At 53.1% G+C, this 13,426-nt stretch overlaps 1 protein-coding gene across 1 annotated transcript; it reads left to right on the forward strand.

Annotated features, from left to right (window-relative positions):
• The first annotated feature begins 4,008 nt into the window (after positions 1-4,008).
• LOC120056728 (transcription regulator protein BACH1-like) lies at positions 4,009-11,155 on the forward strand. Its single transcript, XM_039004934.1, has 5 exons — positions 4,009-4,041; positions 5,467-5,721; positions 6,698-8,320; positions 10,138-10,344; positions 10,557-11,155. The coding sequence occupies exons 1-5, from the start codon at positions 4,009-4,011 to the stop codon at positions 10,824-10,826; spliced, it is 2,388 nt and encodes a 795-aa protein (XP_038860862.1). The 3' UTR covers positions 10,827-11,155.
• Positions 11,156-13,426: the final 2,271 nt, after the last annotated feature.

The following is a 13,426-nucleotide window of genomic DNA, read 5'->3' on the forward strand; positions in this document are numbered from 1 at the left end:
ATACAACCAGCCATCCATACAACCCAGCAGGGCCATCCATACAACCAGCCATCCGTACCACCCAGCAGGGCCATCCATACAACCAGCCATCCATACCACCCAGCAGGGCCATCCATACAACCAGCCATCCGTACAACCCAGCATATTTTAGAGTGTAGTTCTGATAGTAGTCTGGGTTTGATCATCTCAGGGTTTGTAAAGAACAACAGGTGGTGTGATGCAGTATAAACGGCTCTATCCTCTCCCTGTCTCCCCTCCATGTAAGGGTCTGAGAGTCCTGCCCATCGGTTACCCCGTGTATATTCTAGGATAACACAGCAGCACTTACAATCGAGGATCAACTATTAGTTTCAGGATTCTGGATGTGGTAGAAATGTAAGGCATTAAAGTATATGGATGATATGATGAGATATTCTGCCACTGTTTACGAAATAGTGTAGGTTTTTGTTATCAAAATGGAGTAGGCTTGTCATAATGACAATGTGTTTCTTACGAGTTCCCCTGTAGTGACTGTTATCTGTGGCAGGGGAAATTACCTACTCTGTGTATGTGGCACAATAAAGTTCTCTATTGTGAAATAGACATTTTTATGTGGACTTCCGTTTTATTTGCTGTGGAATGTTTGTTATTATGACCTCACCACTACCATGGATACGGAACAGTCTGTTTCACTCTGGGTTTGTGAAAGCAATCGGCTGATTTCTGACTTTTTGTCTTTCTTGTGCTCTTTCTTTCTCTCCATATCCCCCCCCCCTCTCTCTCCCCATCTCTCTCTCTTCTCCCCCATTTCATTTAAATTTAAGGGACTTTATTGGCATGGGAAACATATGTTTACTTTGCCAAAGCAAGCAAAATAGATATAAAATAATACAACTCTCTCCCTCTGTGTGTGTTAGGGAGGAAACCTGACCATAACAAATCCTACCCCACCCCGGTGTCGCGCCAGCCCAGCCCGGTGTCGCGCCAGCCCAGCCCGGTGTCGCGCCAGCCCAGCCCGGTGTCTCTCCAGCCCAGCCCGGTGTCGCTCCACCTCGGTGTCGCTCCAGCCCACCTCGGTGTCGCTCCAGCCCACCCCGGTGTCGCTCCAGCCCACCTCAGTGTCGCGCCAGCCCAGCCCGGTGTCGCGCCAGCCCAGCCCGGTGTCTCTCCAGCCCACCTCAGTGTCGCTCCAGCCCAGTGTCGCTCCAGCCCACCCCAGTGTCGCTCCAGCCCACCCCGGTGTCGCTCCAGCCCAGTGTCGCTCCAGCCCACCTCGGTGTCGCTCCAGCCCACCTCGGTGTCGCTCCAGCCCACCCCGGTGTCGCTCCAGCCCAGTGTCGCTCCAGCCCAGCCCGGTGTCGCGCCAGCCCAGCCCGGTGTCTCTCCAGCCCACCCCAGTGTCGCTCCAGCCCACCTCGGTGTCGCTCCAGCCCACCTCGGTGTCGCTCCATCCCACCCCGGTGTCGCTCCAGCCCACCCCGGTGTCGCTCCAGCCCACCTCGGTGTCGCTCCAGCCCACCCCGGTGTCGCTCCAGCCCACCCCAGTGTCGCTCCAGCCCAGTGTCGCTCCAGCCCACCCCGGTGTCGCTCCAGCCCAGTGTCGCTCCAGCCCACCTCGGTGTCGCTCCAGCCCACCCCGGTGTCGCTCCAGCCCAGTGTCGCTCCAGCCCACCCCGGTGTCGCGCCAGCCCACCCCGGTGTCGCTCCAGCCCACCTCGGTGTCGCTCCAGCCCAGTGTCGCTCCAGCCCACCCCGGTGTCGCTCCAGCCCACCTCGGTGTCGCTCCAGCCCACCTCGGTGTCGCGCCAGCCCACCTCGGTGTCGCGCCAGCCCACCCCGGTGTCGCTCCAGCCCACCTCGGTGTCGCTCCAGCCCACCTCGGTGTCGCTCCAGCCCACCTCGGTGTCGCGCCAGCCCACCTCGGTGTCGCGCCAGCCCACCCCGGTGTCGCTCCAGCCCACCTCGGTGTCGCGCCAGCCCACCCCGGTGTCGCTCCAGCCCAGTGTCGCTCCAGCCCACCTCGGTGTCGCTCCAGCCCACCTCGGTGTCGCTCCAGCCCACCCCGGTGTCGCTCCAGCCCAGTGTCTCTCCAGCCCAGTGTCGCTCCATCCCACCCCGGTGTCGCTCCAGCCCAGTGTCGCTCCAGCCCACCTCGGTGTCGCTCCAGCCCACCCCGGTGTCGCTCCAGCCCACCCCGGTGTCGCTCCAGCCCAGTGTCGCTCCAGCCCAGCCCGGTGTCGCGCCAGCCCAGCCCGGTGTCTCTCCAGCCCACCTCAGTGTCGCTCCAGCCCAGTGTCGCTCCAGCCCACCTCGGTGTCGCTCCAGCCCACCCCGGTGTCGCTCCAGCCCACCTCGGTGTCGCTCCAGCCCAGTGTCGCTCCAGCCCACCCCGGTGTCGCTCCAGCCCACCTCGGTGTCGCTCCAGCCCACCCCGGTGTCGCTCCAGCCCAGTGTCGCTCCAGCCCACCTCGGTGTCGCTCCAGCCCACCTCGGTGTCGCTCCAGCCCACCCCGGTGTCGCTCCAGCCCAGTGTCGCTCCAGCCCAGCCCGGTGTCGCGCCAGCCCAGCCCGGTGTCTCTCCAGCCCACCTCAGTGTCGCTCCAGCCCAGTGTCGCTCCAGCCCACCTCGGTGTCGCTCCAGCCCACCCCGGTGTCGCTCCAGCCCACCTCGGTGTCGCTCCAGCCCAGTGTCGCTCCAGCCCACCCCGGTGTCGCTCCAGCCCACCTCGGTGTCGCTCCAGCCCAGTGTCGCTCCAGCCCACCCCGGTGTCGCTCCAGCCCACCCCGGTGTCGCTCCAGCCCAGTGTCACTCCAGCCCACCCCGGTGTCGCTCCAGCCCAGTGTCGCTCCAGCCCACCCCGTTGTCGCTCCAGCCCACCCCATTGTCGCTCCAGCCCACCCCGGTGTCGCTCCCGCCCAGTGTCGCTCCAGCCCACCCCGGTGTCGCTCCAGCCCACCCCGGTGTCGCTCCAGCCCACCCCGGTGTCGCTCCAGCCCACCCCGGTGTCGCTCCAGCCCAGTGTCGCTCTAGCCCACCTCGGTGTCGCTCCAGCCCACCCCGGTGTCGCTCCAGCCCACCCCGGTGTCGCTCCAGCCCAGTGTCGCTCCAGCCCACCCCGGTGTCGCTCCAGCCCACCCCGGTGTCGCTCCAGCCCACCCCGGTGTCGCTCCAGCCCACCCCGTTGTCGCTCCAGTTACTGAGAAGCTTGTGAATAAATAGATTGAGAGGCCAGATTTCAATGTTTCCAAGAAAGTTTCACATATATCAAAGGTATCTCTGTGTGAGATGGAAACAAAGGAATCTTATGTAAATACCTTCAGATTAAAGTAATGGGCTTCTACACTTTACATTGGATAATAAAGGGTTAATAGACATAAATACAATAAATATTTCACAATATCTATTCCCCTCTCTCTCACCTCTCTGATTCAGAGGGATTGGGTTAAATGTGGAAGACACATTTCCGTTGAAGGCAATCAGTTATACAACTAACTAGGTGTCCCCCTGTCCCCTTTCTATCACAGACACGCTCTCTCTTTCTTGATCAAAGGACCCCCTTTCACAAAATTCCAGTCCAATACCGACTACAGTCGGCTACTAGATGCCCTTAAATGCGGAAGTGAACTGTGACAGAGAGAGAGACCGTAGCCAATAAGGAAAGCCTGTCGTTGGAAAGGTAACAGTTCGGGCTGGAAGTCAGAAGACTGTGGCTCCGTAGGATTGGCTCTACCGGTTAAAGTTGTCAGCAACAAAAAGTTGAAGTCAGATTTAGTCTGTTTTGAAGACTGAGTGGATTTGTCACGTCGTGAACATGAACCTGTATGATTTCAGCTCGTCGTCATTGTAGGATAACCGATGTCAGGTTAGTTCTGCTGATCGTTGTTTCTTCTCACTAAATTGTGTTGTTTGGTGAGAAGCCTATTAACACTAGACATTTACTATTGTAGTGTGTGCTTTATGATTAAAGTACATGACTGGAGTAGTCTAGCCTTTACAGCGCGCTCTGGTATCCTAAACGCCTCGTTTACATGGTGAAGTGTTTCATGGCGGCGTATCTCAACGTAATGTGATCTCATCACAGCCTGTAAATTTTTTAAGAGCAAAATCACTTTTAGGGTCAGGTGTGTTTATTGAACAGCTGTGGTCTCAGATATATAGCCTAGATTATAATCTATTCTATTTCTGATCGGGAATGTTTGGAGTGAACATCAAGTTAAGCATGTCACATAACTGTTTAGCCTTCCCCTATTTCCAAAGAGATCGAAGCTTGGAAATATGGGATTTGAACCTGACTAGCGCAAATTTGCCATCCAATCTTTCCTTTTTGACAACTGGGACAGAGCTTGCTGTGTAAATATAGACCTATAACCTGTAGGTTGTGAACTCTACAGCGGGTTACTTGGAAAACCAGGCAGTTTACGGTAAAATCCGCAAGGGTGGGGACAGAACGGGAAAGACTGGAAATCGCTTGCTCATCCTGAAAAGCTTTACATGGTCAATCTGTTACGGTGATTTGTCCTATGCAGAAGTCAGGACATTCATACATATTGTTCAGAGCTGTTGTGAAGGGAGTTTGTGTTTATACAGGACCCTCGCCTACAGACAACCAATCATGTCAATGCGGAACTATACGGAGCCCACCACATTTTTTAAACCAAATTTAAGAGGCGCACGACGACACGGTACAGAGCTGAATTTGGCCTTTGCGTGCCTCTGGAGGCTCCGCCATTTGCGTCACACCCTCCGTACGGCGTCACCGACCACATTTTCGGCTCAGGCATGACTTGGCTTTTAATCAGCAGGACCGTGAGTCAGGACTCTCCACGCTGTTACGCCAAACCACACACACACACATATCCACACACACATCCACACAGCCAGCCATGCATGACTTGACTAATCCAAATCAAGCTCAGTGAGGGCATTCTTCAGTCAGGTGTTTGACATGTAGCCTAGACAGAATTGACTATAATGTCATATTTGAGATTTAAGGATATTTTAAGCTTAAGTGAATTTGTAATTTATTCCTTTAAAAATATTTATCTTGACGAGCCTCCAGAGTGACGCAGCGGTCTAAGGCACTGCATCTCAGTGCTAGACGTGTCACTACAGACCCGGGTTCGGTCCTGGGCTGTATCACAACCTGGCCGTGATCGGGAGTCCCATAGGGCGTCGTCCGGGTCTACACAGATGTGTGTGCGTGTAACTGTAAACTTTTATGACACTGAATAATGACATTGAGATGTCATCACCTAAGTTGTTAAATCTGTTTGTGACCCGTTTCTGTTTGGTGGTTTTAATCCTGCTCAATGGGGGGGTTGATTTGACTAGTTTCCAATATTTAATAGTCTGTCCGCTCATTAGGTTAGGCTACACCTGTTTGACTGGCACCACTGTATTTAGCAAGTAGGATAAGATATATATTTTTTTACACGTCATCATCTTCACTCTCTCTCTGTGTGTGTCTCTCTGTGTGTCTTCCACAGATGTCCGTCTCCATGTCTAGTCTGGAGAGCCCGCGGTCCTCTCAGTTTACCTTTGAGTCCTCAGTGCACAGCTGCCACGTGCTGCGTTGCCTGGACGACCAGCGGAGGCGTGACCTGCTGTGTGACATCACGGTGGTGGTGGAGGGGACGAGCTTCAGGGCCCATCGCTCTGTGCTGGCTTCCTGCAGCAAATACTTCACACACAGGGTCTCCTCCCACGCGGGCCCAGGGCTCGTCATCACCCTGCCTCAGGAGGTGAGAAGGGACCAAAGCCTAGCATGTAGTCCAGGACCACAGTAGTCCACTTAAGTAAAGCCTACACCAGGGGTATTACCCTACGAGGTCTGGAGTACAGCAGCTTTTCTGTTCTACATGATAATTCATTGTATCCACCTGGTGTCCCGGGGCTAAATCAGGCCCTGATTAGAGGGGAACAATGAAAAAACGCAGTGGAACTGGCTTTGAGGTCCAGAGTTGAATTTGACTGGTTTAGGGGTCAGCCCACTGAGTTTAAGTCCAGGGGTCGGCCCACTGAGTTTAAGTCCGGGGGTCGGCCCACTGAGTTTAAGTCCGGGGGTCCGCCCACTGAGTTTAAGTCCGGGGGTCGGCCCACTGAGCTTTAGTCCGGGGGTCGGCCCACTGAGCGTAAGTCCGGGGGTCGGCCCACTGAGCGTAAGTCCGGGGGTCGGCCCACTGAGCGTAAGTCCGGGGGTCAGCCCACTGAGCGTAAGTCCGGGGGTCGGCCCACTGAGCGTAAGTCCGGGGGTCGGCCCACTGAGCGTAAGTCCGGGGGTCGGCCCACTGAGCGTAAGTCCGGGGGTCGGCCCACTGAGCGTAAGTCCGGGGGTCGGCCCACTGAGCGTAAGTCCGGGGGTCGGCCCACTGAGCGTAAGTCCGGGGGTCGGCCCACTGAGCGTAAGTCCGGGGGTCGGCCCACTGAGCGTAAGTCCGGGGGTCGGCCCACTGAGCGTAAGTCCGGGGGTCGGCCCACTGAGCTTAAGTCCAGTGGTCGGCCCACTGAGCTTAAGCCTAACACAAATTTTACGTTCCCAAGGTTACTCATCACACGAGTGTAGTTTGGCTAAGAGATGAGACGTTCTGTCAGATAGGAAATATATGGAATATGCTGAGTCAGCAGTGTGTGTGTGACCACACTGGTTGAGTTGTGGTCCATTTAATGTATATAGCTGTGTCATGACTAAGTTTCTTCATATCTCTCTCTCGCTAAAAGGTGACGGCGAGTGGCTTTGAGCCACTGCTGCAGTTTGCCTACACATCCAAGCTGCTCTTCAGTAAAGCTACTGTCATGGAGATACGACACTGTGCCTCTATTCTGGGTTTCAGGGATCTGGACTCGGCCTGTTTCGACTTCCTGTTGCCCAAGTTCTTCAGCAGCAGTAGGGCCTCCTTCCAGAGGAAGACCTGCTGTAAGACACGGTGTAGGAGACAGTCGCCCAGGGCAGAGCTTAGCGACATCGACACTAACAAGGATGTCTTAGAGGATGACAAAGGGGTTCGGGTGGTTTCTGATTCGCCCGTTGAACAGGATGTGGGTGGAGCCCCATGCCAAAGCAGCCAACCAACAAATGGCGTGACAGGATGTAAAAGCGAAACCCCCGCCCCTCCTCCTGAAGTCAACAGCCAATCAGATGCCCAGACTGACTACTCCCTGCGGTGCCCCAAGTCCTGTAAGTTCCAGCTGGCTTGTGGGAAGGACAGTGTGTCTCTGGAGGTCTGCAGCCCAGAAACAGCCCTTGATTCCCCAGTGGTCACTGAGGAGGGCTGCCCTCTGCCTCAGTCCCGGTCCTGTCTACCTTGCTCCTGTAGTGGGGGCTGTAAGGAGGGTCCTACAGTGGAGATCTCTGGAGAGAACTCCTCCCATTGCGCACAGACTAACCAGGCAGGACATGGAGAGGTTGAGGAGAGGAAAGGAGAGGAGGATGGGGAAAAGAGAGAGGCAGACGGGGAGAACGTAGACAAGCACGAGAGGGTAGGAGAGGTGGAAGAGAGGAGGAGAGAAGCAGAGGAGGCTTCTGGAGTCAGCTGCCTTAGATCTCCCCTCATGGAGGTTTCCAGTGTCAGCTGTGAACGGAGCCCAGGGTTGGATGAGGGGACAGTGGGTACTGCATCACACCGATGCCCCCTTGAGGAACCTGGGCTTGGCCATCAGAGCCCTGGAGGTGTGGAGGAAGGAGGTTGTGTTCTAGGTGGTAGAGGGCACCATGACGGGTTGGATCCAGCTGTCTCCATCCCCAGTCAGCCAAAGACAGAACAGGAGCAAGGAAGGAGAGGACAGGGAGAGGAAGAAAGGAGAGAGAGCGGATGGGAAGAGAGGAGCAGCATGGAGACGGAGGTGGCTGAACACTTGGCCCATGGTCTTTGGTCAGACCTCTCCTCTCCTCCTCCTTCCCTCCTCCAGGACTCGCTACCTGAGACTGGGCCGGAGACTGGGCCGGAGACTGGGCCGGAGACTGGGCCGGAGACTGGGCCTGAGACTGGGCCTGAGACTGGGCCTGAGAACATCCAGGGCAGCAGCTCCACCTTGAACCCCCGGAGCATGAGCCCCAAGTTGGACTGGCTGAACCAGCTGTACCTCACCTCCAGCACCGGGGACTGTCCTTTCCTCCATGGCCTGGACAGAGGGATGGACATGGGAATGGACAGTGGGACAGACAGGGAGATGGACAGAGGGACAGGGTCAGGGGACGCCCAGCTGCCGGGCTGTGAGGGGTCATCCCAGTCAGAGAAGAGTCCCTGTGTGTCCTCTCTGAGCTCTGGGGATGATGGAGACTCAGATGGCTTCGATACGGAGGGAGACAGTGAGTCCTGTTCCTACAGCCAGAAGGCTAGGGAGGTGAGTTATACTGGGAGAGAGGGAGAGAGAGTCCTGTTCCTACAGCCAGAAGGCTAGGGAGGTGAGTTATACTGGGAGAGAGGGAGAGAGAGTCCTGTTCCTACAGCCAGAAGGCTAGGGAGGTGAGTTATACTGGGAGAGAGGGAGAGAGAGTCCTGTTCCTACAGCCAGAAGGCTAGGGAGGTGAGTTATACTGGGAGAGAGGGAGAGAGAGTCCTGTTCCTACAGCCAGAAGGCTAGGGAGGTGAGTTATACTGGGAGAGAGGGAGAGAGAGTCCTGTTCCTACAGCCAGAAGGCTAGGGAGGTGAGTTATACTGGGAGAGAGGGAGAGAGAGTCCTGTTCCTACAGCCAGAAGGCTAGGGAGGTGAGTTATACTGGGAGAGAGGGAGAGAGAGTCCTGTTCCTACAGCCAGAAGGCTAGGGAGGTGAGTTATACTGGGAGAGAGGGAGAGAGAGTCCTGCTCCTACAGCCAGAAGGCTAGGGAGGTGCGTTATACTGGGAGAGAGGGAGAGAGAGTCCTGCTCCTACAGCCAGAAGGCTAGGGAGGTGAGTTATACTGGGAGAGAGGGAGAGAGAGTCCTGCTCCTACAGCCAGAAGGCTAGGGAGGTGAGTTATACTGGGAGAGAGGGAGAGAGAGTCCTGCTCCTACAGCCAGAAGGCTAAGGAGGTGAGTTATACTGGGAGAGAGGGAGAGAGAGTCCTGCTCCTACAGCCAGAAGGCTAAGGAGGTGAGTTATACTGGGAGAGAGGGAGAGAGAGTCCTGCTCCTACAGCCAGAAGGCTAAGGAGGTGAGTTATACTGGGAGAGAGGGAGAGAGAGTCCTGCTCCTACAGCCAGAAGGCTAAGGAGGTGAGTTATACTGGGAGAGAGGGAGAGAGAGTCCTGCTCCTACAGCCAGAGGACCAGGGAGGTAATACTGGGAGAGAGAGTCCTGCTCCTACAGCCAGAGGACCAGGGAGGTAATACTGGGAGAGAGGGAGAGAGAGTCCTGCTCCTACAGCCAGAGGACCAGGGAGGTAATACTGGGAGAGAGAGTCCTGCTCCTACAGCCAGAGGACCAGGGAGGTAATACTGGGAGAGAGGGAGAGAGAGTCCTGCTCCTACAGCCAGAGGACCAGGGAGGTAATACTGGGAGAGAGGGAGAGAGAGTCCTCCCTGGTCCTCTGGCTGTAGGAGCAGAACTCTCTCTCTCTCTACCTGTAGCCTGGCCTTGACCAGCTGAATCAGACACGCTAACACCCTCAGTTTCTCTTCTCTATCTCTACCTGTAGCCTGGCCTTGACCAGCTGAATCAGACACGCTAACACCCTCAGTTTCTCTTCTCTATCTCTACCTGTAGCCTGGCCTTGACCAGCTGAATCAGACACGCTAACACCCTCAGTTTCTCTTCTCTATCTCTACCTGTAGCCTGGCCTTGACCAGCTGAATCAGACACGCTAACATCCTCAGTTTCTCTTCTCTCTCTCTACCTGTAGCCTGGCCTTGACCAGCTGAATCAGACACGCTAACACCCTCAGTTTCTCTTCTCTCTCTCTACCTGTAGCCTGGCCTTGACCAGCTGAATCAGACACGCTAACACCCTCAGTTTCTCTTCTCTATCTCTACCTGTAGCCTGGCCTTGACCAGCTGAATCAGACACGCTAACACCCTCAGTTTCTCTTCTCTCTTCTCTATCTGTAGCCTGTCCTGTTGCTTGTAGATGCTTAACACTACAGTACTACTAGATGGGATGTGTACCTATAGATGTACAGTATATGGTCAAACGTATTGATCCGATCCAGTCCGGTCTTGATCCGTCTCTGTGTTTTCCAGTTACAGCTGCCATTCTCTGTAGGTCAGATTTTGGCGTTGAGCAGGAATGACTTCCAGCTGACGTTGAGACACCAGACTCTGACCAGAGAACAGCTGGACTTTGTCCACGACGTCCGACGTCGGAGTAAGAACCGCACCGCAGCTCGGCGCTGTCGGAAGAGGAAGCTGGACTGTATACACAACCTGGAGTGTGAGATCGACAAACTGGTGAGTTGACATGACTGTCTCGTAAAGCTGCTACAGGAAAGGGCTATTCGAATTACTAATGTACTGTATTTGTTGTTGGTGTGTGTGTGTGTGTCTGTATGTGTGTGTCTGTATGTGCATGGTGTTTGTGGGTTTGTGATTTCTGCATGTGTGTGTGTGTGTGTGTGTGTTTGTGATTTCTCTGTGTTTCTCCCTGTATGTGTTTATCCCAGAGGACAGAGAAGGACCATCTCATGTCAGAGAGGACCAATCTGATCCAGATGAAACTGAAGACTTGGCAAAGTGTGTCTGAACTGTGTCAGGGGGTCTGCAGCGAGTCCGCCCTGAGTCCCGAACAACTCCAGGTCCTAGCCTCCCCATATTGCCCTATCTCTGCTCTCATCTCCCCCACAGACCCAGCCTCCCCTGGGCTAGAGGGACTACTACAGCCCCTGGCTTCTCTCTCGGCCTGCTCCTCAGCCTCAGAACCCCTAGAATCTTAGACCAGCTGTCCCAAGGACACACCCATAGGGGAGGAGCTATCAGGTGATTGGACAGACCCTCAGGTACATACCTGTGAACAGGTGACTGATACCTTGCCCATGGAACAGTGTGACCAACAAAGGTGTTAGTCCGGACACCTGTAGCGACCACCATCATCTTCATCATCACCATCATGACCACCATGTTCTGCTTATAATAGGCAATAACTCCTAAACAGAGGAAACATTTCTAACCACTAGGCTACCTGGGGGAGGCAGGTAGCCTAGTGGTGGGAGGTAGCCTAGTGGTGGCACGTAGCCTAGTGGTTAGAGTAGGTAGCCTAGTGGTTAGAGTAGGTAGCCTAGTGGTTAGAGTAGGTAGCCTAGTGGTTAGAGTAGGTAGCCTAGTGGTTAGAGTAGGTAGCCTAGTGGTTAGAGTAGGTAGCCTAGTGGTTAGAGTAGGTAGCCTAGTGGTTAGAGTAGGTAGCCTAGTGGTTAGAGTAGGTAGCCTAGTGGTTAGAGTAGGTAGCCTAGTGGTTAGAGTAGGTAGCCTAGTGGTGGCAGGTAGCCTAGTGGTTAGATTGTAGTAACCGAAGGGTTGCATGTATCGAATCCCCGAGCCGACAAGGTAAACATCTGTCGTTCTGCCCCTGAACAAGGCAGTTAACCCACTGTTCCTAGGCCGTCATTGAAAATAAGAATTTGTTCTTAACTGACTTGCCTAGTTAAACAAAGGTAAAATAAAAAATGAACTAAAATAACCATAATCCATCTCCACTTTATAGACAGAGAGACTGTAGGTGCATCCCAATAACTTCTCCTTCCTCCTGAAGTGTCTGAGGAATTTAAACGTGATGGATTGGTGCAGGCATGGGTTAGTGATGGATTGGTGCAGGCATGGGTTAGTGATGGATTAGAGTGATGGGTTAGTGATGGATTGGTGCAGGCATGGGTTAGTGATGGATTAGAGTGATGGGTTAGTGATGGATTGGTGCAGGCATGGGTTAGTGATGGATTGGTGCAGGCATGGGTTAGAGTGATGGATTGGTGCAGGCATGGGCTAGTGATGGATTGGTGCAGGCATGGGTTAGTGATGAATTAGAGTGATGGGTTCGTGATGGATTGGTGCAGGCATGGGTTAGTGATGAATTAGAGTGATGGGTTCGTGATGGATTAGAGTGATGGATTGGGTTAGTGATGGATTAGAGTGATGGGTTGGTGCAGGCATGGGTTAGTGATGGGTTAGTGATGGATTAGAGTGATGGGTTAGTGATGGATTAGAGTGATGGGTTAGTGATGGATTAGAGTGATGGGTTAGTGATGGGTTAGTGATGGGTTAGAGTGATGGGTTAGAGTGATGGATTAGTGATGGGTTAGAGTGATGGGTTAGAGTGATGGGTTAGAGTGATGGGTTAGAGTGATGGATTAGAGTGATGGATTAGTGATGGATTGGTGTAGGCAGAAGTAAAGGCAATCTTGCAAGTGCAATCTCTTCCCGTGATTGCCACGGTTACGTAAAAGATGACAGTATTTCAACCACAGAAAATATCATGCAAGACTAACTAAAATCTTATAGATTTTCTTTTTCGCAACTTTTCATTTCCTAAGAACCAGTCAAACTGATGTAATTCAGAAATGGGGGGTTATTGCGTTATTACCGATTTTTATAAGCAGAACAATATCTAAAATGAGGCTTTAAATAAAGAATAGTCTCCCATACCACCCTTAGAATTGATTTTTTCAGCCTTCTCTGGGCCAGAGGCAGTTTCCATATACCAGTCCTTTCAAATCCATGAAGGGAAGTGAACAAGTGCACACTGCGGTAGAAAGAAGAGATTATTGGGACAACCTGTGTGTGAAAGAGAACCACATCCCTATGCAACTTCATTCATGTGATTATTAACATAAAGAACACAATCACTACTGATGTATCTCTACTCTATATACCTTCTTTGACCATTGGAAACCTCCACCCACTATTTTAGTTTTTAGTAATTGTACCTTGTAGTGATGAGCATTCCTTTTTATAAGAAGTTACTCTTCAGATTTATGCCATGCTTCTCCAAGAACTCTCTCTGAATGGACTTTATTTCACTGAACTTTTCTTCAATAGCAACACCAAGCTAAGGTAACCTTTGGTCAACTTCATGTCAACTTCCGGTCAATTGTAAGGTCAACCGGTTGGTCGACCGTTCAGCAGCAGTCAGAAGACTGTCTATATCTATCTCAGGAGAGTGTTGACCAATGGGACCATGTGTTCTTAGAACTGAACTATTCCGGAACAATCCACTGGACTTGCTCTCCAACCTTTCGTGTTCAGGTAATGTCTGATGAACTGTCAAGAGTCCTTGACCAGGTTTGTCCCCAAACCTATTTTAATTCAGTTAATTCTGGAATGAATGGCACGCTCCAAAACATACAGGACTTTGACACGGAGAGACGCTGTTATCCAGAGTGATTTACAAGAGCAGTTACACTATATATACAAAAGTATGTGCTCAAGGGCACATCAACAGACTATTCAGCTAGTCTGCTCCAAGGGATTCAAACCAGCAACCTTTCGGTTACTGGCCCAACTCTCTTAACCATTAGGTTAAGAGCGTTGCAGGTATAGCGATACA

The sequence above is a fragment of the Salvelinus namaycush genome, chromosome 12 (genome assembly GCF_016432855.1).
Source record: "Salvelinus namaycush isolate Seneca chromosome 12, SaNama_1.0, whole genome shotgun sequence".
Lineage (NCBI taxonomy): Eukaryota > Metazoa > Chordata > Actinopteri > Salmoniformes > Salmonidae > Salvelinus > Salvelinus namaycush.

Excerpts from the sequence above, each read along its gene's own strand:
- LOC120056728 (XM_039004934.1), top strand. The coding sequence starts at position 4,009 with ATGGTGAAGTGTTTCATGGCGGCGTATCTCAAC. Across the intron at positions 4,042-5,466 it reads TCATGGCGGCGTATCTCAAC|ATGTCCGTCTCCATGTCTAG; the intron begins GTAATGTGATCT and ends TGTCTTCCACAG. Across the intron at positions 5,722-6,697 it reads TCATCACCCTGCCTCAGGAG|GTGACGGCGAGTGGCTTTGA; the intron begins GTGAGAAGGGAC and ends TCTCGCTAAAAG.